Raw genomic sequence first — 23,388 nt, forward strand, 5'->3', positions numbered from 1 at the left:
GCATTGTTGAGACCTCCTTGATTCCAGCGTTTTCCTGGTGATGGATGTCAGGCTAACTGCCCTATTGCCCCCTCCTTTCCTGAATAGCGGTGTTTGCTAACTACCATTCCACTGGGATCATTTTAGAATCAGACATCTTGGAAAATCACCCACTATCTCTGCACCCACTTCATTTAGAAGCTTAGGATGTTGGCCGTCAGCTCCAGAGGGTTTGTCATCTTTGAGTCCCTTAAGTTTCTCTAACACTTGTTCTCCACTGATGTAAGGATGAGGAAATTAAAGTAATTAGTAAGTCATTTAGTTGCCCTCTATTTCAGCTATATAATTTGTGTCGTCTACTGTGAAGACAAACAAAATATTTGTTCCATGCCCTGTGATTTCTTATGCTTCTGCCTCTGTAGACTTTGATTTCGCTACTCTCCTTTCTTATACACTCTTATAATTTATATATTCTTATAAAAGCTTTTTATCTGTTTTTATGTCTTTGACTACTTTACGGCCATTTGTCCCCCCCCGTAGAACCTTTTGCTGCCCTCTGCTGGTTTCTAAAACTCTCTCAATCATCAGGTCGACTACGATTCTGCACTTTATAAACCTCTTTCTTTTAATCTAATACCAACCTTAACTTCCCCAGTAAGTCACAGACGTATCTCCTTTGCTGTGATTTTTATGGAGTTTTGTTGGTGTAGAATGTTTGGAATCATTTCTTTAAATGTTTATTGGGCATCGTACCTTTTTGCTGATTTACCCAATCGACATTGCCCAGCTCTCCTTTTGTATCCATTAGCTTTGCTCAAGTTGAAATTTCTTCTTTGACCAATGTGCGTTGCTCTCAAACTTAATATGGAATTCAATTGTATGATGATCACTTTTCCTAGGGTATCTTTTGCCATGGGATAATAATTAACCCCGCCACATTGTACAATACTAGATCTAAAACAGCTTTTTTCCTGGTTGTTTCCATCAGGCATTGTTCTGGGAAATTTTTGTCAAAGCATTCTACAAGCTCACCTTCCAGACAACATTTGCCAATTTGATTTATTTTCTTAATGTTATAAATGTTATACCTGTGTCATTAGTGTTTCTTAATCGCTCAGCAGACCAGCCTCTTTTTATAGATACCGTTGGTATCTGCTTGGAAACAGTCCCCACCATTTAAAAGGTCATTATTTATAACATATTGTACATTAGCCAGACATAATAATTAGTCAACCATTTGTATTCACATCATTTGAAAAGTTGCCAGAATTAGCTCTGCTTACTCACCTGACGTTTTGTCAGTGTGAAGTCTACATGAAAAACTGATGAAGTTTTCTGAAAAGTTTATTTAAATTTAAATCACCATGTGCAACAATCCTAGAATCTGAATTGAATTGTCCTTTGGGTGTTTGGGTTGCTGAAATGGTTGTCCTGTATGGATGACTGCAGGCAGGATAGGATTGGAGCTTTGGGATGTTTGGTCAGGTCTAGAATTTGACAGAAAGAAAATGCATTCCAGGAGCATATTTTTTTTTTTTTTAAACGAAAATATTTATACGGCAGCAAGAATTACTTAAGCACTTAGGCTCCACAATTATCTCATCTTGAATACTTTAATTCCTGTGACTACAAAGTTAATGTTTCATCCCACAACAATACGACCATTGGATTGTAGTACTAAATTAATATAGTACATTAAATGCAGGAACCTGAATTTGTCGATGCTGCAGAGTTGGGGCACATGTCCAGAGTGGCAGGTTTAGTTCAGTCACAAAGATGCATCTCCACCCCAGCTGATTTTCTGGTTCTGGTTATCAGTTACCTTATCCAGGGGTCTAAGTGTTGCCGTTGTATATTCCCAAAACTAAGAAGTAAACGGCAGAAAAGCTGATGCAATCAATCACCATATTCAAAAACATTTCAGTTTTGAATGGGGCCTGTGCTGCCCGTCTCAGCTGGTAATGAATGGGCAGCCCTGTCTCCTGCATTACTACAGTGCAAACACAACATGTTGGAAGCACATTTCCATTTCTTGCAGTTTATTCCATCACGTCCGTGTCTAGATGGATGGACATATTGTTGCCACCTCCTCCACCACACCGCTTCACTCCCGGCAGGAAGGCTTTGAGGGGAAAGAGGGTTGAGTAGAGTCGGCAGACTGTTGCGTTCCCCCACCTCAACAAATCCCCACAACTCTCTCGAAAAATAAAACTGTAACCAGAGTTTTCCCTCAAAGCTCGGTTGTAATACTCACATAGATCTGGTACTTTGTAAGTACAGCCAGGACCACTTTGGCATATTTCACAGATTTGCTGAAATCTTCCGCATGCTGGCTCAGCTTTTGAATAAATTGCTCAAATATTTCAGACGTTACCTCTACCTATTAAAAAAATTAGAACAATAATTGTTCAAATAACAAACAAATTCCTGGCTGATATTACTCCTTCAACCAACACCGTGAAAACAAATTATCTGGTATTCATCTGCTGTACTTGGAGATTTTGCAACTGTTGGTTGCTGCATTTAAGACCATAAGACATAGGAGTGGAAGTAAGGCCATTCGGCCCATCGAGTCCACTCCGCCATTCAATCATGGCTGATGGGCATTTCAACTCCACCTACCAGCATTCTCCCCGTAGCCCTTAATTCCTCGTGACATCAAGAATTTATCTATCTCTGCCTTGAAGCCATTTAGCGTCCCGGCCTCCACTGCACTCCGCGGCAATGAATTCCACAGGCCCACCACTCTCTGGCTGAAGAAATGTCTCCGCATTTCTGTTCTGAATTTGTCCCCTCTAATTCTAAGGCTGTGCCCACGGGTCCTCGTCTCCTCGCCTAACGGAAACAGTTTCTTTGCGTCCACCCTTTCTAAGCCATGTATTATCTTGTAAGTTTCTATTAGATCTCCCCTTAACCTTCTAAACTCCAATGAATACAATCCCAGGATCCTCAGCCGTTCATCATATGTTAGACCCGCCATTCCAGGGATCATCCGTGTGAATCTCCGCTGGACACGCTCCAGTGCCAGTATGTCCTTCCTGAGATGTGGGGCCCAAAACTGGACACAGTACTCCAAATGGGGCCTAACCAGAGCCTTATAAAGGCTCAGTAGCACATCGCTGCTTTTATATTCCAACCCTCTTGAGATAAATGACAACATTGCATTTGCTTTCTTAATCACAGATTCAACCTGCATGTTTACCTTTAGGGAATCCTCGCCTAGCACTCCCAGATCCCTTTGTACTTTGGCATTATGAATTTTCTCACCGTTTAGAAAGTAGTCTATGCTTGGATTCTTTTTTCCAAAGTGCAAGACCTCACATTTTCTCAGGTTGAATTGCATCAGCCATTTCCTGCACCACTCTCCCAAACTGTCTAGATCCTTCTGCAGCCTCCCCACTTCCTCAGCACTACCTGCCTGACCACCTAACTTCGTATCATCGGCAAACTTCGCTAGAATGCCCCCAGTCCCTTCATCCAGATCATTAATATATATGGTGAACAGCTGCGGCCCCAACACTGAACCCTGTGGGACACCGCTGGTCACCGGCTGCCATTCCGAAAAAGAACCTTTTATCCCAACTCTCTGCCTTCTGTCAGACAGCCAATCCTCAACCCAGTTACACAACAGTGGCTCCAATTCAAAAAAAATAAGCAACCTCTTCTTTATAAAGCAACTTGGAATGCTCTCGTGAAAATATAAGGGGCGTCATAAACTACATTTCTGTTAGTGGTGAGCTATTTCAGAAGGGCCAATACTGGATGTTAAATCCATACCGTGAATAGAACACAAATTTCTATTGAGATTGCTGTTTCCTTGTCTTGAAAAGTATTTGAACATCAGACTGTCTTTCTATTTCTCGACTATAAAGGTAACAGTCAAAGTTTTTTTTAATATAAATTTAGAGTACCCAATTATTTTTTCCAATTAAGGGGCAATTTAGCGTGGCCAATCCACCTACCCTGCACATCTTTTGGTTTGTGGGGGCAAAACCCACCCAGACACGGGGAGAATGTGCAAACTCCACACGGACAGTGACCCAGGGCCGGGATTCGAACCCGGGTCCTCAGCGCCGTAGGGAACAATGCTCACCACTGTTCCACCTTGCTGCCCGTAACATTCAAAGTTAATGTTGCCTATTATCAATGGCGAGGATCTCCGAGCATCGAACCAAGATGTTGGCAGGACTTGGGAGGTAATCTTGCAAACAGTTGACAAGGAGAGCAATATTATAAGTATACATGTGACACAAAAAGGCCCGCATATTTACACGATAGTAATTCAGAATGTTTCACCTATCCTTATAATTTATCCAGCCACGGGAAAAAGCAACTCCATTCACTCAGATGGTATATACACAGGGCGAAATTCTCCGCACCCGCGGAAAGTCGGCAAACCATCGTAAAAATCGGGACCGTTTTACGACGGTCGCGAAGGCTTCATTTCCCGACGGATTCACTTCCTGGAAATGGGCTAGTAGCGCGGCCGCGTCAATTACGTGCGTGATGACGACGGAACGCGACGACGACACGAACCCGCCCATGTGACGCCGCCCGACGCCGTAAAAAGGCGCGGGCGACCACAGAATCTGTCGGGCAGGATGTCGGAGCCGAGGAGAGCTGCTCCTCGCTTTGTAGATGCAGACGTCGAGGCGCTGCTCGATGCCGTGGAGCAGAGGAGGGGCATCATCCGCCCGCGGAGAGGGCATCGCCAACCTGCCAGCACGGTACGCCAGGCCTGGCGTGACGTGGCTGCTGCCGTCAGTGCTGTGGGGCAGACCCCTCGCTCAGCAGAGCAATGTCGGAAGAAGCTACACGACCTCACCAGGTCTGCCAAGGTAAGTGCCATGAGGGTGCCCCCTAGTCACAACCATCCCTCCCCCTTAACTGCCCGGGGGGGGGGGGGGGGGGAGAGGGATTGGGGCAGAGTTATTTGAGGGTGGTTCACAAAGTTGTCACAGACCCAGCGCTCTGGCCCCGAGGAGAGATGCAATCGTCTGACGACAACTTGCCCCCCCCAAACTGTGCCAGTATCTGAACGGACTGCTGATACCTACCGTTTTGTAATGATCTACCTATGTTCCCTCCCCCAACAGGCCAAGGCCGGTCATAACCACCGTGAGCGGCACAAGACTGGAGGGGGTTCGCCCAACATGCACCCCCTCAGCACCTTTGAACAGAGGGCACTGGACCTTGTTGGGGGGTCTGCCTCCCGCGATATCGCGCAATGCGAGGTTGGCGGAACTGCAGCAAGTGAGACAACCCTCCCTGACAAACACCCCCCCCTCCCCCATCCTCTGTCCCTTCACAAACCCTGCCCACTGGGACCGTCCAGCGGCCTGCCGAGCAAATCGAAATAACCCGTCTCATTCTCTTCCCTAGGACGTGATGCCGAACGACCAGGGCCGTCTGCCTCCAGACGGAGACAGGAATCTGCCGCCACCTCACCCGGGGCCTCACAACAGAGGGTGCCCGATCAGCGGGCAGCCCTATCCGCCCCAACCCAATCTGCGGACCAGGACGCACAGAGGGTTCGAAGTCCACCACCACCACCAGAAATGGCCAGGGACAACCCTCCTGTCGCTGAGCAGCCCCACACCATGGACGAGGCCCTAAGCATTGAGAGCGTCGGGCTTGCGGCACTGCTTTCTCCCACCTCATCCATCATCCCAGAGATACACACCCCGGCGGGCCTATTTAGTGATGAGTCTCCTGGGGCACAGTCTGGTTGGCACATCACAGCTGAGCAGGTACAGCAGGTGGAGGTCGGAGCAACAGAGGGCCCGGACTCGCGGAGGCCAGACCAGGCCCAGGATGCAGCTGGCTCCCAGACGTTTTCTGAGTTCCTGGAGTTTATCAACCCACCCGCACAGCCGATGCCTCAGGAAACCCAGGGAAACAATGACGGGATGAGGGCTTCCTTCCAGACTCTGCAGACGCTGTTAGAGGAGTCGAACCGCGTCCAAGAGCAGGGAGTGGTGCCGCTCATGGCAGAGACCCAGTCCGACACCGCACGGGTGGCATCCGCGGTGGAGGCAATGGGTCAGGTTATGCAAGACGTTGGGGTTAATGTGCACGCGTCATCCTCGGCCCTGGACAGGGTGGCCCTCTCACAGGCAGCAATGTGCCAGAGCCAAAACGACATTGCCGGCGCCCTGCGGGCCATGGCCGAGTCTCAGCAGGTCATTGGCCAGTCGCAGCACGCCATGGCACAGTCCCAGCAGTCGATAGCACAGTCCCAGCAGTCGGTCGCGGAGACCATCAACCGCCTGACACATGTGCTGGATGGCGTCGTGCACACACAGGTTGAGATCGCACAGTCCCTGGCGGGAATGTCTAACTCCCTGGACTCCGTCTCTGCAAACCTTCGGATCCTGGTGGATACCGTTGCAGGCCTCCAGGAGTCAGGCGCCAGGTGTCGGTGGTGCGACGGGGAACCTCCCCGCTCGCACCTCTGTCCTAAAGTGAGGCCCGGGGGCCACCGGGCTCCCCGAGGGAGGAGGAGGTTTCGGGGCCCGTCCCATTAACTCCATCACGGGACGTCCCGGAATTCTCGGCCTCCCCCCGTCCCATCCCTGGTGCATCGGGTGGGCAGCAGGCAGAGCAGGGTGGCACAATGTCACCCGAGACGCCCGCAGAGCAGCCTGGCCCATCCAGGCCGGGTCGCCCCAGGAAACGCATAGCCAAGGAGAAACGAGTCGAGGGGGGCGATTCGCAGCAATCCTCCTCCACTCCTGCTGTATCATCTGGGGATTCACTTAGACGTAGTAGTAGGGCCCGTAAGGCAACTAAGATAGACACTGAGTAAGTTGGCACGGGTGAAGGGCACAGTTTAGTTGTAGGGGCTAGGGCACCTGCAAATAATTGTTAATATTAAACGCACTGTTCCACCTTACTTGTAATACCGTGTGATTGTTCCACAGGCACAGGAATCGTGATGGTGACCGAGTGTCGCTGGGGGTGACGGGTGGTGAAACCTCGGTGCCGGGTGTGCAGTCCCTGCCCCTACCCCCCTCCCACAGCTAGCCCACGCGGGCACGTGATGGAGTGTCAGTGACGAACTCAGCGGCCACCAAGGTGGATGGTTCAGCTATTGCCATGGGTCAGACTCTCTCTAACGATTCTGAGCTCACAGCTCTTCGCAGAGCGGGCTGTCATCATTCCACATGGCACTGATCACACCCGCTGACACAGCCATCAATGTTGTGCCATTCCGTCTGTACCCAGTGATAAGCGTCATGTCGAAGTGGAGCAGTGTACACTGAGGGGGGGGGGGGGGGGGGGGGTTGTGGTGGTGGCAGTTGTGTGGTGACCCTCTGCATGACTAGCGATGCAGGTGGTGGTTTGGTGTTCATCGGGGACGTCACATGCGATGCGTGAACCGTGCTGCCACCAGGGCGTCGCGTGCCCGCCGTCCTTGCCGGGTCCGTCGTGCCGCCTCCTGGACATCACCAGCACCTGGGTCGTGTCTGCGTGCTGCGCCCGCCACTCCGCCAGCGTCCTCCTCCTCCTCCTCCTCCTCTGTGCTGGCACCACTGCCACTAGCTTCTCCCTCCGCCTCCTGCAACAGGTCATCTCCCCTCTGCATCGCGATGTTGTGCAGCGCACAGCAGACCACTACAATGCGAGCGACCCTGTCGGCCTGGTACTGCAGGGCCCCTCCGGAGCGGTCCAGGCACCTGAATCTCATCTTCAGGAGGCCAAGGCAGCGCTCCACCACACCCCTGGTTGCTGCATGGGCCTCGTTGTATCGTGTTTCCGCATTGGTCTGAGGCCTCCGTATAGGCATCATCAGCCAAGACCTCAGCGGATAACCCCTGTCACCTAGCAACCAGCCCCTCAGCCGGGGGGGGACGTCCCTCAAACATCGCAGGGATGAACGACTGCACTAGTATGTAGGAGTCATGCACACTCCCTGGGAACCTTGCACAGACGTTCATGAACCTCATGTGGGGGTCGCATACCACCTGGACATTAATGGAGTATGTCCCCCTCCTGTTTGTGAACACTTCCTTGTCCACAGCAGGCGGGCGCATGGGGACGTGAACACAGTCGATTGACCCCTGAACCCTCGGTATCCCGGCCACACTGGTAAATCCACGGGCTCGTGAGTCTTGACTTGCTTGGTCCTCGGGAAAGGTGATGTAGCGGTCCGCGATGGCATAGAGGGCGTCGGTCACATCCCGGATGCACCTGTGCACCGATGACTGGGAGATCCCAGAGACGTCCCCGCTCGGAGACTGGAAGGAGCCGGTAGCATAGAAGTTCAGAGCGACCGTCACCATGATGGCTACCGGGATCGCGTGTCCTCCCCCCGTTCCACGTGGGGCGAGGTGCGACAGGAGTTCGCAGATATGTATCACCGTCTGCCTACTCAGCCGGAGTCTTCTGCAGGTGATGTCCGGCATTGTTAGGAAAGAGACCCGGACACGGTACACCCTCGGCTTTGGTCGTCGCCTCTGACGCCGTGGCTGCACCCTCACTCTCTCCTCTTCCTCTTCCTCCTCCTCCTCCTCCTCCTCCCCCCCCCCCCCATGCTGCTCGACGACTGGCAACTCCTCGGCCCTTCCCTCTGCTGCTGCAGCTGGCCCTGCAGCCACTGCGGGTTGTGGGTGTGGATGCTGCTGCATCTCCAAATCCAGTAGAGCGGCCCCAACCACTGCGCAGAACATAGGCGTTCTGTTCACAGACATTGTGCTAACCTACAGAAGGGTGGTGGGAGGCAGAGAAACGGAACATGTTAGACGGACGTTAGTCGACACCTCGGCAGCCGCCAGCCATGGGATACCAGTGTGTCCCGGTGGCCTGGTCGCGCTGCTGACACGCGGTCAGCCTAACCCCTGGTCACTTTCTGCATCCAATGGCCAGTAAACTATGGCCTCCTAACGGGTGCGTCAGTGGCCTGTGGCCGGAAGCCACAGGGGAACCAGCGGCCGTGTCCTCGTCACCTGCACACCATGGCATGCTGGCAGACATTTTGTTACGGGGTTGGACGGCTCACTCTCTACCTAACCCCCCCCCCCCCCTCCGTCGCCCCCCACTGCCCCCTCCGTCTCCCCCACTGCCCCCTCCGTCTCCCCCACTGCCCCCTCCGTCTCCCCCACTGCCCCCTCCGTCCCCCCCACTGCCCCCGTTCTGGACCCCCTCCCGTTCCCAGGGATGCCTTCCCCGTTGTGGCCAGACTCGAGCGGTGCGCTGAGCGGTGCGCTGAGCGGTGCGCAGAGTGGTGCCCTGACCTCCTCCAAGCAGTCGTCAGCCAGGCCGACTGGTTGACAAATTTAAAAAGCAGGTGTGTTTCACGACGTCCAAACAGGGCGCCATGACGTCGGGACTTCGGCCCATCCGGGCCGGTGAATAGCGGGGGGGGCTATCAGTGGCGATTCTGGTCGTGTCAGGGGCGGGAAGGAGGCGTTTGTCGGGAAACGTGACTCCGACAATTTGCGGGGTTCGGAGAATAGCGGGAGGGCGTCGTAACAGCGTCGCCGTAAAAATTTCCGACGCCCGATATTCTCCGAACCGTCGTGAGTCCGGAGAATCGCGCCCACAGTATCAGTTCCAGTCAGTATTGTCAAGCAAAACTGACGATTCTCACAGGGCGCGATTCTCCGCTCCCCACGCCGGGTGGGAGAATCGTGGGAGGGTCCCCTGACTAATTTCACGACCCCCTGGCGCCCCCCGCAATTCTCCCACCCCCCCCACTCGGAAGAATTGCGGCTCGCCGTTTTTCACGGCGACCGCCGATTCTCCGACCTGGATGGGCTGAGCGGCCTGCCGTTCGCGACCGTTTCACGACGGCGGCAACCACACCTGGTCGCTGCCGTCGTGAAATCGCCGTGTGATGCCCGTTTTGGGGCTTGTAGGGGGCCTGGTGGGGAATGAGCACCATGACTATGCTCGGGAGGGGACAGGCCCGCGATCAGTGCCCATCGATCGTCGGGCCGGCGTCTCAATCGGACGCACTACTTCCCCTCCGCCGCCCCGCAAGACCAAGCCGCCACGTCTTGCGGGGCGGCTGAGGGGAAGACAGCCACCGCGCATGCGCGAGTTCGAGCTGTCAACCGCGCATGCGTGGGTTGGAGCCAGCCAACCTGCGCATGCGCGGCTGACGTCACATAGGCGCTGCCGTCGCGTCACTCTCGGCGCGCCGCCCGAGAGTTACGGTGCGCCGCTCCTAGCCCCGCCGGGAGGGGAGAATAGGGGGCGCGGAGCGGCCTCCGAGGCCGTCGTGAAACTCGGCCGAGTTCATGACGGCCCTCCCGATTTTTCCCGGGAGCGGAGAATTCCGCCCATAGTGTTTGGTTATTCTGAAATGAACGGGAAGTAATTTTACAGTTGGTAGCAATTTCCTGCCCTTGTCATGTCTTGCTGGGGCACAGTTCCACTGTGTCAGCAGCTTCCCGCTACCCTGACCAAGAACAGGACTGAGCTAGTTAGGAATTTAATGTTCTATTCAGATAACCAAACCGTGAAGGGTACAAGTGAAGCTTAGTCGATACACACTTGTTGGCTTTTATTTACAGAGACCTATGTATAGCAGCATGAATAAATCCCAAATGAATACAATTAACCAGTCAATTAATATACAATTAACATCTGATGCAAATCAAATATTATGACTAGTATTTTATTTGTTGACACATACTAGACAGGTATTTCAGGTCACCAGATTATTTTGTGGTTAGAAATGTTTGCTCAATTAAATTACAGTGTGGTATCTCCAACTCACAGTCATTGTCAGCTCACCTTTCTCTCAAGCAGTGTATAGGTCACCGAAAGTATTTCTTCACTCCACGTGATGGACAAGATGTGTCTGTAAGAATATCACAATAATTAGCAGGAAGAGCCAACAGACTTTGAAAAGAATCCCAGTGGATTTCATCCTCATCATTCAATCTTTTCAATTCTCTCCATATCTGAGCTCTCAGTAGAATGTTGCAGACTACATTTCTCTACCTATGCAACTATACATGTAGCGACTTCAAAACAAATATAAATGATTAAGTACAATTTGAGTCACGGCTACAGGATGACAGAGACTGGGACCTGAATATTGATGGGTAAATGACATTTAGGAAGATCAGGAAGTTAGGAAAAGGTGGAATTAATTAGCACAATATAGGGAGAAGACCTGAGTTCAGGAAAGCACAATGTAGAAGTGGTTTGGATTGAGATGAGAAACGATAAAGGCAATAAAAGTCACTTGCGGGAGTGGTGCACAGACCCCTTAATTGTAATTACACAGTACGACAGGCAGTATAAAAGAAGGGATAATGGGAGATTGTTAGAAAGATACGGTGATATTCATGGGGGATTTTAATCTACATATAGACTGGAAACATCAGATGGGCAAAGGTGGCATAGATGAGGAGTTTAATAATAATAATCTTTATTGTCACAAGTAGGCTTACATTAACACTGCAATGAAGTTACTGTGAAAAGCCCCTAGTCATCATATTCCGGCGCCTGTTCAGGTAGGCAGAGGGAGAATTCAGAATGTTCAAATTACCTAACAGCATGTCTTTCGGGACTTGTGGGAGGAAACCGGAGCACCCGGGGGAAACCCACGCAGGGAAAACGTGCAGACTCCACACAGTGACCCAAGATTCACTTTCTATAGAAATCTAGTACTTATAGAAACTCTTCAGCTTGTTTTTATATTTTTGATATCTTTCATTCATACTCTAATAATTATCTTTTTGTCATTCTTTAATGTTCTTTATATTCTATCCAATCTTCTGATCTGCCATCCACTTTTTCCACAATTATATGCTTTTTCTTTACTTTTGTTACTATCTTTAACGTTTTTAGTTAAGCACGGATGGTGGATCCTTCCTTTGGAATTTGGGCAGCACGGTAGCACAGTGGGTAGCACTGTTGCTTCCCAGCTCCAGGATCCCAGGTTCGATTCCTGGCTTGGGTCACTGTCTGTGCGGAGTCTGCACGTTCTCCCCGTGTCTGCGTGGGTTTCCTCCGGGTGCTCTGGTTTCCTCCCACAGTCCAAAGATGTGCAGGTTAGGTGGATTGGCCATGCTATATTGCCTTTAGAATCCAAAAGGTTTAGCTGGGGTTACTGGGTTACAGGGATGGGGTGGAGGTGAGGGATTAGTTAGGGTGCTCTTTCCAAGGGCTGGTGCAGATTCGATGGGCCGAATGGCCTACTTCTGCACTGTAATTCCTAAATTCTATGATCGTGCATAAATCACAAGGCACCAGTTAGACCACACATGGTATACTGTGAACAGTTTTGGGCCTCTTATCTAAGGAATTAGGGCAGCACGGTAGCATGGTGGTTAGCATAAATGCTTCACAGCTCCAGGGTCCCAGGTACGGTTCCCGGCTGGGTCACTGTCTGTGCGGAGTCTGCACATCCTCCCCGTGTGTGCGTGGGTTTCCTCCGGGTGCTCCAGTTTCCTCCCACAGTCCAAAGATGTGCGGGTTAGGTGGATTGGCCATGATAAATTGCCCGTAGTGTCCTAAAAAGTAAGGTTAAGGGGGGGGGTGGGGTTGTTGGGTTACGGGTATAGGGTGGATACGTGGGTTTGAGTAGGGTGATCATTGCTCGGCACAACATCGAGGGCCGAAGGGCCTGTTCTGTGTTCTATGAATATACTAGCATTTGAGACAGTCCAGAGGGTTCACTAGGTTGATCCCGGGTATGGAGGGAATTTTGCGGAGAGGTCGAGTCGGTTGGGACAGCACTTATTGGAGTTTAGAATAATGAGAGGTGATCTTATTGAGACATATAATATTTTCAGGGGGCTTGACAGCATAGATACTGAGAGGTTGTCCCTTCTGGGAGTCTAGGACCAGAGGACATAATCTCAGAGTAAGGAGTTGCCCATTTAAAACAGAGATGAGGAGGAATTCCTTCTCCCAGAGGGTAGTGAATCTGGAATTATTTACCGCAGAGGGCAGTGGAGGATGGGTTTAATCAGTAAAGGAATCTATGTTTCTGAGGATAAGGCGAGGAAGCAGAGTTGAGGATTATCATTTCAGAAGAGTTTGGATCTCATTGAAAGGCGGAGCAGACTCAATTGGCCGAATGGCTGACTTTCTGCTCCTACATCGTATGGTCTAATTGGCAGCGGAATTTACTTTCCTCACTCAAAACCGATTAAAGGAGAAATAAAATCTCAGACCATGTTTTATTAAAAATACTCCCCCCTTCCACGTCATGTACACCTGGAATTTATGACACTGAGTCACATAGGAGATATTGGGTCCGATGAACTGAAATCTTTGTCAAAGAGATAGATTTTAAGGAATGTCTTATTGAAGGGAAATGAGGCAGTGAGATGGAGAAGTGTAGGATGGTTATGCTAGAATTTAGGGCCGAGGCACAGTAATTAAAATTAGGAATGCTCAAGCGAATGTTGGCTTTTACAAAATGTGAAAGATTTTGTTCCTCCATTTAACTATATGCATGGATACTTTCAAATATGTTCTCTTTGAGGGGGATATACATGATATAACACGCAATGTAAACCTTAATTATCAATAGAGTAACTCAACCCAAAAGTCACTGTTAGATGCTCTGGCTCAAGACAGTCTTCTGTAAGTCTGCAAATCAACTCCACTTGAATATTCCCTGGAAAGAAACCAGAAGCATGAAACTGCAGGCAAAGGCATTTAACAAATACTGTCTATTTCAGCAAAATCTGAGATGCAGAACAAAACTTTATGGTTATTGATGAGAAGATCAAGGCTGAAATTTGCCATAATAACAGAAAGTGCTGGATAAACTCAGCAGGTCCGGCAGCACCTGTGCAGACAAACAGGGGGCTGGATTCTCCCCTACCCGGCGTGACGGAGGGACCCGGCGTAGGGGAGTGGCGCCAACCACTCAGGGGTCGGGCCTCCCCAAAGGTGGGGAATTCTCCCCACCTTTGGGGGCCAGCCCCGCGCCGGAGCGGCTGGCACCAGAAGACTGGCGCAAAAAACCGGCGCCCCCGGCAGCGGGGCTGGCCGAAAGGCTTTCGCCGGTCGGCGCATGCGCCGGCGGTGACATCAGCGGTGACCCCTGCTGGGGGTCGGAGAATTTCGCCCAGAGTTGATATTTCGAGACCATATGACCTCTTCAGAGCTGAAGAGAGGTAGAAATGTGATGGATTTTATGGTTGGAGAGGGGGTTGAGCAGGATAGGCCATGGAAAGCAAAACTAAAGATATAGATGGCCCAGTGGGCAGGGAGGCGTGGTTGCAATAAGACAAACAAACAAAAATGGTTCATGGTGGAGAGGAAGTTCACAGTCTAAAATTGTTGAATTCAATGTTGAGTTGTACAGCCTTGAACTCAACACTGACTGTGAACTTTCTCCTCCATCTTGACCCTTTTCTATTTGTCCCAACACAAACTGCATCTCCCCTTACATGGTCATCTGTCACTTGTTTTCCTGTTCTTTTCACTGAACACTGACCCATTAACAGATTCTGCTAGTCTACCTTTGTACCACTTTCCACACCCTCTTTAGCCTTTAATGCTAACATTAACACTTCCTTTTCCCATGGCATCTTTGTCAATCTTTCCTTAGCTCCCAGCTAACCCAAACCTTCTATTCTGTTCCACCTCTCCAGCTATATAATCCATCACATTTTTACCCTGCCTCAGGTCTGAAGGGGAGTCCACATGGACTCGAAACACTAACTGTGTTTTTCTCTCCACTGATGCTGCCAGATCCTCTGAATTTATCCAGCATTTTCTGTTTTTATTGCAGATTTCCAGCATCTGCAGTATTTTGCTTTTATATTACTGAAATTTGTCATAATGCGCATGTGCACAGTGTGGTAAGATACAGATACATGCGCACAATTGGGCTTTTAACCTCAGCTGGACAACAGCAGAGCTTCAGAAAGGAGGTTTCAGAGTGAGATGAAGAAAGATTCCACAATGGGGAAAGTTGTGGTCTGATTGTGGACTGTAATGACACTGTAAGCACATTTTTTAGATGGAATTTAGCAACAAGTCTGAACAATGCAACCGCCATGTGTCAACCCGGAGTACAATTCAGCATTACTCAGTTGTTGATCTAAGAGCAGAATAATTGAGGGTGTCACTTCAGCAGATTTCACATTCATAATTAGTGACATACATAATTTTGGAGATTGTAACTTCACAATCGTATTAGATGCAAATTCAAAGGTAAGCATGGCAGTCAATTGACACAAATTGAATTTTTTTCCAGATCATGTTTTGGGATACAGTACATGAGTGACTTGAGACAAGCAGTATAGTAAGTGTAGTGTGCTTTCTATAGCAAGGACAGGTGATATTGGACCTACAGTCCCCAAAGCTTTGTACCGCCGTGGGTTTACACTTGCCTCCTGTTTCTAGGTCTGTTGTAGACCAATAAGAGATTGATTGCTATTACTCAACAATTTGTATGGCTATATCATGAGACTGGCTAGTTTTCCTAATGGAAAAGTTGGATGGCAAATATCAGTTTGATGCTCAGTTCAAAAGATGCAAACAATAAAGTAACATAATTTATCACAAGTTCATGTCTGACTATAGTCAGGACTGTTTTAGTCATTCTCAGTCAAACCTGTGATAACAGCCCTTTATTGGTACATCTCCTGTAGTCGTTCAAATCTGACCATACCTATGTCTGGAGTTTGAAGGACCGGTCCGATCAGAGCATTGCAGGACGGACGTGCATATTTCTTGCAAAATGAAGTGATGGCAGCCATTAGAAAGCGTGAGGCAGGCTCTGCCAATGAGAGTACCTACAAATATAAAAAATCCACTTATTTACTACCTCCTCTACCAAAGGCCATGACCTTTTGGGAAAATGGTTCTACAGGCAATTTCTGGTGCCCGAACTGGTGCCCTTTCGTCATGTGTCAGTAGCACAGAAAATGGGTGTTAACATGATATTTGACAATGGAAGAAATACAGTGCCTCATCCTCTCTTTGTTGCAATTTCAGCAGGGGATTACTGGATAGCAATGAACAAATCTAATGCAAAATTGCTTGCAATCAACAAATGGTCAAGTTGTAATGGCTTGGAACTCGGTGTCGATGAGGGCACTAGAAGCCAAGAGGATCAATCATCCCAAAAGGAAATTGGATTGAAGGAAATAAACTTACAGGACTACAGGGAGAGAGCAGGGGAATGGGACTGACTGGTTTGTTCTACAGAGAACTGCCATGGGCTGGATAAGCTGAAGGCCCTCTTTTAGTGTAAAGGAGTTATGAATATTATTTAAATGGGAGAAAGACTGCAGAAAGCTACAGCACAGAGGGATTAGAGGCCCTCATGCATATCACAAAAAGCTAGCGTACAAGTTCATCAGGTAATAGGGAAGGCAAATGAAATGTTGGCCTTTATTTAAAATGGAATGGAGTGTAAAAATAGGAAAGGCTTTCTAAAACAATGTAAGGCACGAGTTAAACCACACCTGGAACATTGAACCGTTTTGTTCCCCAAATAGGTTGGGCCTGTACTTATTAGAGTTTAGAAGAATGAGAGGTGACCATATTGAGGATATAGGATTCTCAGGGGAACTGACATGGTAGATGCAGAGAGGTTGTTTCCACTTGTGAAAGAGTCTCGGACCAGAGGGCATAATCTCAGAGCAAGGGGTCGCCCATTTAAAACAGAAATGAGCAAGAATTTCTTCTCCCAGTGGATATGACAGGGGGAATGGGTACCTGAATATGGAATTAGAAGAGGGGGACACTGGGTTAGAAATAAAAGGCAGAAAAAGTGAAAGCAAAAGCAGTTCTGTACTGGTTCTATGTTCTATGTAGGAAGACATGGGAATAAAAGGCAAAAAATAAAATGGCTCTATTGCCCCTAGAGATGGGCTTAGTGCAAGGAAAAATTGTAACAAAGAAGCAAAATTAAAAGTTCTGTATCTTAATGACAAGGTAAATGAACTGGCAACACAAATAGTTAAATGGGTATGATCTGATAGCCATTATAGAGACATGGTTGCAAGGAGCTCAAAGTTAGGAAATCAACATTCAGAATTATTTGACCTTTAGGAAGGAGAGGTGGGAAGGAAAAGGTGGTGGGGTAGCTCTGCTAATAACAGTTCGGTGGGGCGATCTAGGCTCAAGGAATGTGAAGTTGAGTTGGGTGGAGGTGACAAATACCAAAGAAAGGAAGAGAGGGTAGGAATATTGTAAAGCCCCCGAAAGTAGCCATACTGTAGGAAAGAGGTTAAACCAAGAAAGACCAAATGCATGTAAAAAGTGCACAGCATTAATCCTGGGCAACTTTAATTTTCATATAGGTTGGGCTAATCAAATTGGAAAGTTAGGTGTAATTGTAGACAGCTTAGATGATAACACTGCAAGGGGATATTGACAGACTAGATGAATGGGGAAAATTGTGGCAGATGGAATGCAGTGTTTAGCAAGTGTGAGGTTATCCATTTTGGACCAAAAAAGGATAGAGTACAGTACTTTCTAAATGGAAAGAGGTTAGGTACAGTGAATGTCCAAAGAGACTTGGGTGCATAGATCCTTAAAATGCCACGAACAAGTGCAGAAAATAATTTTAAAAGGCTAATGGATTGGAGTATAAAGACATAGAAGTTATTCTGCAGCCATACAAAATCCTGTTTAGACCTCACCTGGAGTACTGGGCACCACACCTTAGGAAGGATATTTTGGCCTTGGAGGGAGAGCAACAGAGGTTTACAAAAATGATACCTGGTCTGCAGGGTTAAGTCGTGAGGAGCGATTATACAAATTAGACCTGTTTTCACTAAAATGTAGATTAAGGGTGGTCCGATTGAAGAATTCAAGGTATTAATCGGGAAAACAGAGTAGATAAAGATAAACTATTTCCACTGGTTGCAGATTCTAAACATAGCGGGCCTAGTCTAAAATTTAGGGCCAGACCATTCAGGAGAGATGTTTGGAAGAACATTTTCACTCAAAGAGTGGTAGAAGTTTGGAAATCTCTCCCACAAACAGCAGCTGGAACTGGAACAGTTGTTAATTTAACATCTGAGATAGATATATTTGTGTTAATCAAAGATATCCAGGGTTATGGGCCAAAGGCAGGTATATGGAGTTAGGCCACAGATCAGCTATGATCTCATTAAGCGGCAGGACAGGCTCAAGGGGCTGAATAGTCTTCTCCTGTTCCTAAGTGGCAGCCAAGAGAATGAATTCATAGACTGCATTAGGGATAGTTTATTGGGAGCAATGTTATGGAGCCAACGAGGGATCAGGCTATTTTGAATCTGGTAATGAGTAATAAGGTGAGTTTCATAAATTATCTCAAAGTTAAGGGTCACCTCAGAAATATTAATCACAGTATGACACAATTTAGTGTTCAACTCGAGTGAGAAAATTTGGACTGAAATGTTAGTCTTAAATTTAAAGAAAGGGAATTGTGAAGGTGTGAGAATGGAATTAGCGAAAATGGACTGCTCATATAGAATAGTAGCTAAGGCGATAGATGAGCAGTGGCAGACATTGAAGGAGATAAAAACTCTCAAGAAACATAAAATGAGACAATAAGAATGTTTTAAATACATAAAAAAGAGAAGTGAAAGAAAGCATTGGCCCCTTAGAATGAAACTGGGGAAGTAATTATGGAGAACAAATTAATGGCAGAAGACTTAAATAGACATTTTGTATAGGTCATTGCTGTAAAGGATACTACAAGCATCCTAGAATTCGCAAAACAAAAGGGGGGCAAGAAATTAAATACAGTCACCATCAGAGAATTCGTTTTTTTACAAACTAATGGGAAAAGGCATACAACGTGGCAAAGATTAGTGGGAAACTAGAGGATTGGAAAATCTTTAAAGGTCAACAGAAAGCCATAAAAAAGCTATAAAGAAAAGTAAGATAGATTATGAGAGTAAATTAGCTCAGAATATAAAAACAGATAGCAAAAGTTTTTACAAATATATAAAACAAAAAAGAGTAGCTAAGGTAAACATTGGTCCTTCAGAGGATGAGAAGGCAGATTTAATAATGGGAAATTAGGAGATGGCTGAGGCATTGAACAGGTATTTTGGATCGGTCTTCACAGTGGAAGACACAAATAACATGGCAATAATTATTGGCAAGGAGGCTATGGCAGCCTTTATCACTAAGGAGGGAGTGTTGGGCAAGCTAATGGGACTAAAGGTAGACTAGTCTCCTGGCCCTGATGGAATGCATCCCAGGGTACTAAAAGAGATGGCTGGAGTAATAGCAGATGCACTGGCGGTAATTTTCCAAAATTCGCTGAACACTGGGGCAGTCCCAGAGGATTGGAAAACAGCAAATGTGACGCCACTGTTTAAAAAGGGAAGTAGACAAAAGATGGGGAATTATAGACCGGTTAGCTTAACCTCTGTCGTGGGGAAGATGCTTGAGTCTATTATCAAGAAAGAGATAGGAGGGCACCTCGATAGAAATTGTCCCATTGAACAGACGCAGCATGGATTCATGAAGGGCAGGTCATGCTTGACGAATCTCTTGGAATTCTATGAATTCGAGCAAGGTAGACAAAGGGGACCCAGTGAATGTGGTGTACCTAGATTTCCAAAAGGCCTTTGACAAGGTACCGCACAAGAGGCTGCTGCATCAGATAAGGATGCATGGTGTTAAGGATAGAGTACTAGCATGGATAGAGGATTGGTTGTCTAACAGGAAACAAAGAGTGGGAATAAATGAGTGCTATTCTGGCTGGCAATCAGTGACGAGTGGTGTGCCTCAGGGATCGGTGTTAGGACCACAATTATTTGCAATTTATATAGACAATTTGGAGTTGGGAACTACTGTAAGGTATCCAAGTTTGCAGATGACACGAAGGTGTGTGGCAGAGCAAAGTGTACTGAGGACTGTAAAACCTTACAGAGGAACATTGACACATTGAGTGAGTGGGCAACGGTCTGGCAGATGGAGTATAATGTCAATAAGTGTGAAGTCGTGCATTTTGGTAGGAGTAACAATAGAACGGATTATTACTTAAATGGTAAAAAGCTGCAGCATGCTGCTATGCAGAGGGACCTGGGTGTACTTGTGCATGAGTCACAGAAGGTTGGTCTGCAGGTGCAACAAGTAATTAGGAAGGCAAATGGAATTTTGTCCTTCGTTGCGAAGGGGATTGAGTTTAAAAGTAGAGAGGTAATGTTGCAGTTGTACAAGGTGCTGGTGAGGCCACACCTGGAGTACTGTGCAGTTTTGGTCTCCACACTTGAGAAGGATGTGCTGGCACTAGAGGGGGTGCAGGGGAGGTTCACTAGGCTGATTCCGGAGTTGAGGGGATTATCGTATGAGGAGAGGCTGAGTAGATTGGGATTATATTCACTGGAATTCAGAAGGTTGAGGGGGGAATCTAATAGAAACATATAAAATTTTGAAGGGAATGGATAAGATAGAAGTAGAAAGGATGTTTCCACTGGTAGGTGAAAGTAGGACAAGAGGGCATAGCCTCAAGATTAGGGGGAGCAGATTTAGGACTGAATCAAGGAGGAACATCTTCACTCAGAGGGTGGTTAAAGAATGGAATTCCCTACCAAAAGGAGTAGTAGACGCCACTTCATTGAATATATTTAAAGATAGGGTAGATGTTTTTTTGAAAAATAAAGGAATTACGGGATATGGCGAGAATGCGGATAAGTGGTTCTGAGACCACAAATAGATAAGCCATGATCTTATAGAATGGCGGAGCAGGCTCGAAGGGCCGGACGGTCTACTTCTGCTCCTAGTTCTTATGTTCGAAGTGGTGGGGGAAATAGCAAATGCGCTCGCGGTAATTTACCAAAATTTGCTGGACTCTGGGGCGATTCCAGCAGATTGGAAAGCAGCAAATATGACACCACTGTTTAAAAAAGGAGGTAGTCAAAAGGCTGATAACTATAGGCCAGTTAGCTTAACTTCTGTTGCGGGCAAAATGCTTGAATCTGTCATTGAGGAAGAAACAGCTGACATCTGGATAGAAATTGTCCCATTGGGTAGAGGCAGCATGGGTTCATGAAAGGCAGGTCATGTTTGACTAATTTAGTGGAATTCTTTTGAGGACATTACGAGCGCGGTAAACAACTGGGGACCGGTATGGAATCATAGATTGTACAGTGCAGGAGGCCATTCAGCCCATCGAATCTGCACCGGCTCTTGGAAAGAGCACCCTACTCAAGCCCACACCTCCACCCTATCTCTGCAACCCAGTAACCCCACTTAACCTTTTTGGACACCAAGGGTAATTTAGCATGGCCAATCCACCTAACCCGCACATCTTTGGACTGAGGGAGGAAACCGGAGCACCCGGAGGAAACCCACGCAGACAAGGGGAGAAAGTGCAGACTCCACACAGACAGTGACCCAAGCCGGGAATCAAACCTGGGACCCTGGAGCTGTGACGCAACTGTGCTACCCACTATGCGACCGTGCTGCCCACGGTAGATGTATCTGGATTTCCAGAAGAAATTTGACAAGGTGCTGCACAAAAGGCTGCTGCATAAGATAAAGGCTCATGGCGTAACAGGTAATGTATTAGCATGGTCCGAGGATTGGTTAACTGACAGAAAGCAGAGTGGGGATAAATGGGTGTTTTTCTAGTTGACGATCAGTGGCTAGTGGTGTACCTCAGGGATTAATGTTGGGTTTGCAAATGTTCACAATTTACATAGATGATCTGGAGTTGGGGACCAAATGTAATGTGTCGAAGTTCGCATATGACATTAAGATGAGTGGTCGAGCCAAGAGTGCAGAAGACACTGAAAGTCTGCAGAGGGATATAGATAGTTTAAGTGAGTGGGCAAGAGTCTGGCAGATGAAGTTCAATGTTGATAAATGTGAGGTCATCCATTTTGGTAGGAATAACAGCAAAACGGACTATGATTTAAATGGTAAAAAATTGCAGCATCCTGGAGGGACCTGGGTGACCTTGTGCCTGAATCACAAAAAGCTGGTTTGCAGGTGCATCACGTAATTAAGAAGGCAAATGGAATTTTGTCCTTCATTGCTAGGGGGATGGGGTTTATAAGCAGGGAGGTTCTGTTGCAGCTGTATAGGGTGCTGTTGAGGCCACACCTGGAGTACTGTGTACAGTTTTGTCTCCGTGCTTGAGAAAGGATGTACTGTTATTGGAGGGTGTGCAGAGGAGATTTACTAGATTGTTTTCGGAGTTGAGAAGATTGGCTTATGAAGAGAGATGGCGTAGACTGGGGATATACTCATTGGAATTTAGAAGAATGAGGGGGAATTTTATAGAAACATACAAAATTATAAAGGGAATAGAAAGGATAGAAGCAGGAGGCTGTTTCCACTGGCGGGTGAAACTAAAACGAGGGGGATAGCCTCAAAGTAAAGGGGAGTAGATATTTTCTGAGTTGAGGAGGAACTTCTTCACCCAAAGGGTCGTGAATCTTTTGAATTCCCTGCCCAGTGAAGCAGTTCAGGCTACCTTGTTAAATGTTTTTAAGGCAAAGGTAGATAGATTTTTGAACAGTAAAGGAATAAAAGGTTACGGTGAGCGGGCGGGTAAGTGGAGCCGAGTTCACAAAAAGATCAGCCATGATCTTAATGAATGGCGGAGCAGGCTCGAGGTGCCAGATGGCTTACACCTGCTGCTAGTTCTTATGTTAAAGGCTGACAAGTCCCCTAGACTTGATGGTTTACACTCCAAGATCTTAAAGGAGGTAGCTACAGAGATGCTGGGTGCATTGGTAATTGTTTTCTAAAAATGCTTGGATTCTAGAGCTGTGCCATAGGATTGGAAAACTGCCAATGCGGTATCCTTGTTCAAAAAAGGGGAGGTGGCAAAATGCAGAAAACTTACAGGCCAGTTAATCTAACTTCATTTTTTGGAAAAATATTAGAAGAATCGATTGTTATGGAGAGAATTTATTTTATTTAGTGAATGCAAAGTCCCTAAGCCAAGCAGTTTCTTCCAGTGCTGCTGTGTTGAGTGCAGGTAGGCCTCCACTGAGTCTGTGGATTGGACACCCTTCCATGATGTGGTGCATAGTTTGCATTCTCCCACAGGCACAGAGGGGGCTTCATCTCTGGAGGTTGGCCAAACAGGGGCCATGGCTTGTCCTGAACCTGTTGAGGGTGGATCACTCTTTCCTTGTATGGTGAAACCAGGCAGCTGTTGGGCTGGGTTTGAGACCAGGTATTTGTTTGTCATGTCCAATGATTCCCATTCATTTGTCCAGGTGTAATTTGCGTTGAAGTCTTGTGTGGGAGGGTTTTTCCAGATTGGCCTTCTTGATGGGAATCGTACCTTGGGTGGGCTGAATAGATCATCATGAAGTGGCAGGTGGGGTGGGGGGCATTGCGAACTAAACTTTTTCTATCATTTTGTGGGTTGTTACAAGTTGGCAGATAGGTTTGTCAGGTCAGGGAGCTAAGAGTGTGGTGTTCAGCGTAGTGCTCCAGTACTGATATGCATGGTAGCATTCTGCTGGGTATCAACTCTGTTTGTGTGTGATAATCTTAACCAAACAGGGG

The 23,388-nt window shown here is 47.6% G+C and overlaps 1 protein-coding gene across 1 annotated transcript in view; it reads right to left on the reverse strand.

The window, feature by feature from the left end:
• Positions 1 to 23,388, reverse strand: part of fance (FA complementation group E) — a 47,326-nt gene that overhangs the window by 2,539 nt on the left and 21,399 nt on the right. Inside the window, exons 7-10 of the mRNA XM_038820368.1 lie at positions 15,578 to 15,701; positions 13,492 to 13,567; positions 10,723 to 10,789; positions 2,234 to 2,359 (exon numbers count right to left, since the gene is read on the reverse strand). Coding sequence (XP_038676296.1) covers positions 2,234 to 2,359; positions 10,723 to 10,789; positions 13,492 to 13,567; positions 15,578 to 15,701 — 393 coding nt within the window. The remainder of the gene's footprint in view (positions 1 to 2,233; positions 2,360 to 10,722; positions 10,790 to 13,491; positions 13,568 to 15,577; positions 15,702 to 23,388) is intronic.

The sequence above is a fragment of the Scyliorhinus canicula genome, chromosome 15 (genome assembly GCF_902713615.1).
Source record: "Scyliorhinus canicula chromosome 15, sScyCan1.1, whole genome shotgun sequence".
In the NCBI taxonomy this organism is placed as follows: domain Eukaryota; kingdom Metazoa; phylum Chordata; class Chondrichthyes; order Carcharhiniformes; family Scyliorhinidae; genus Scyliorhinus; species Scyliorhinus canicula.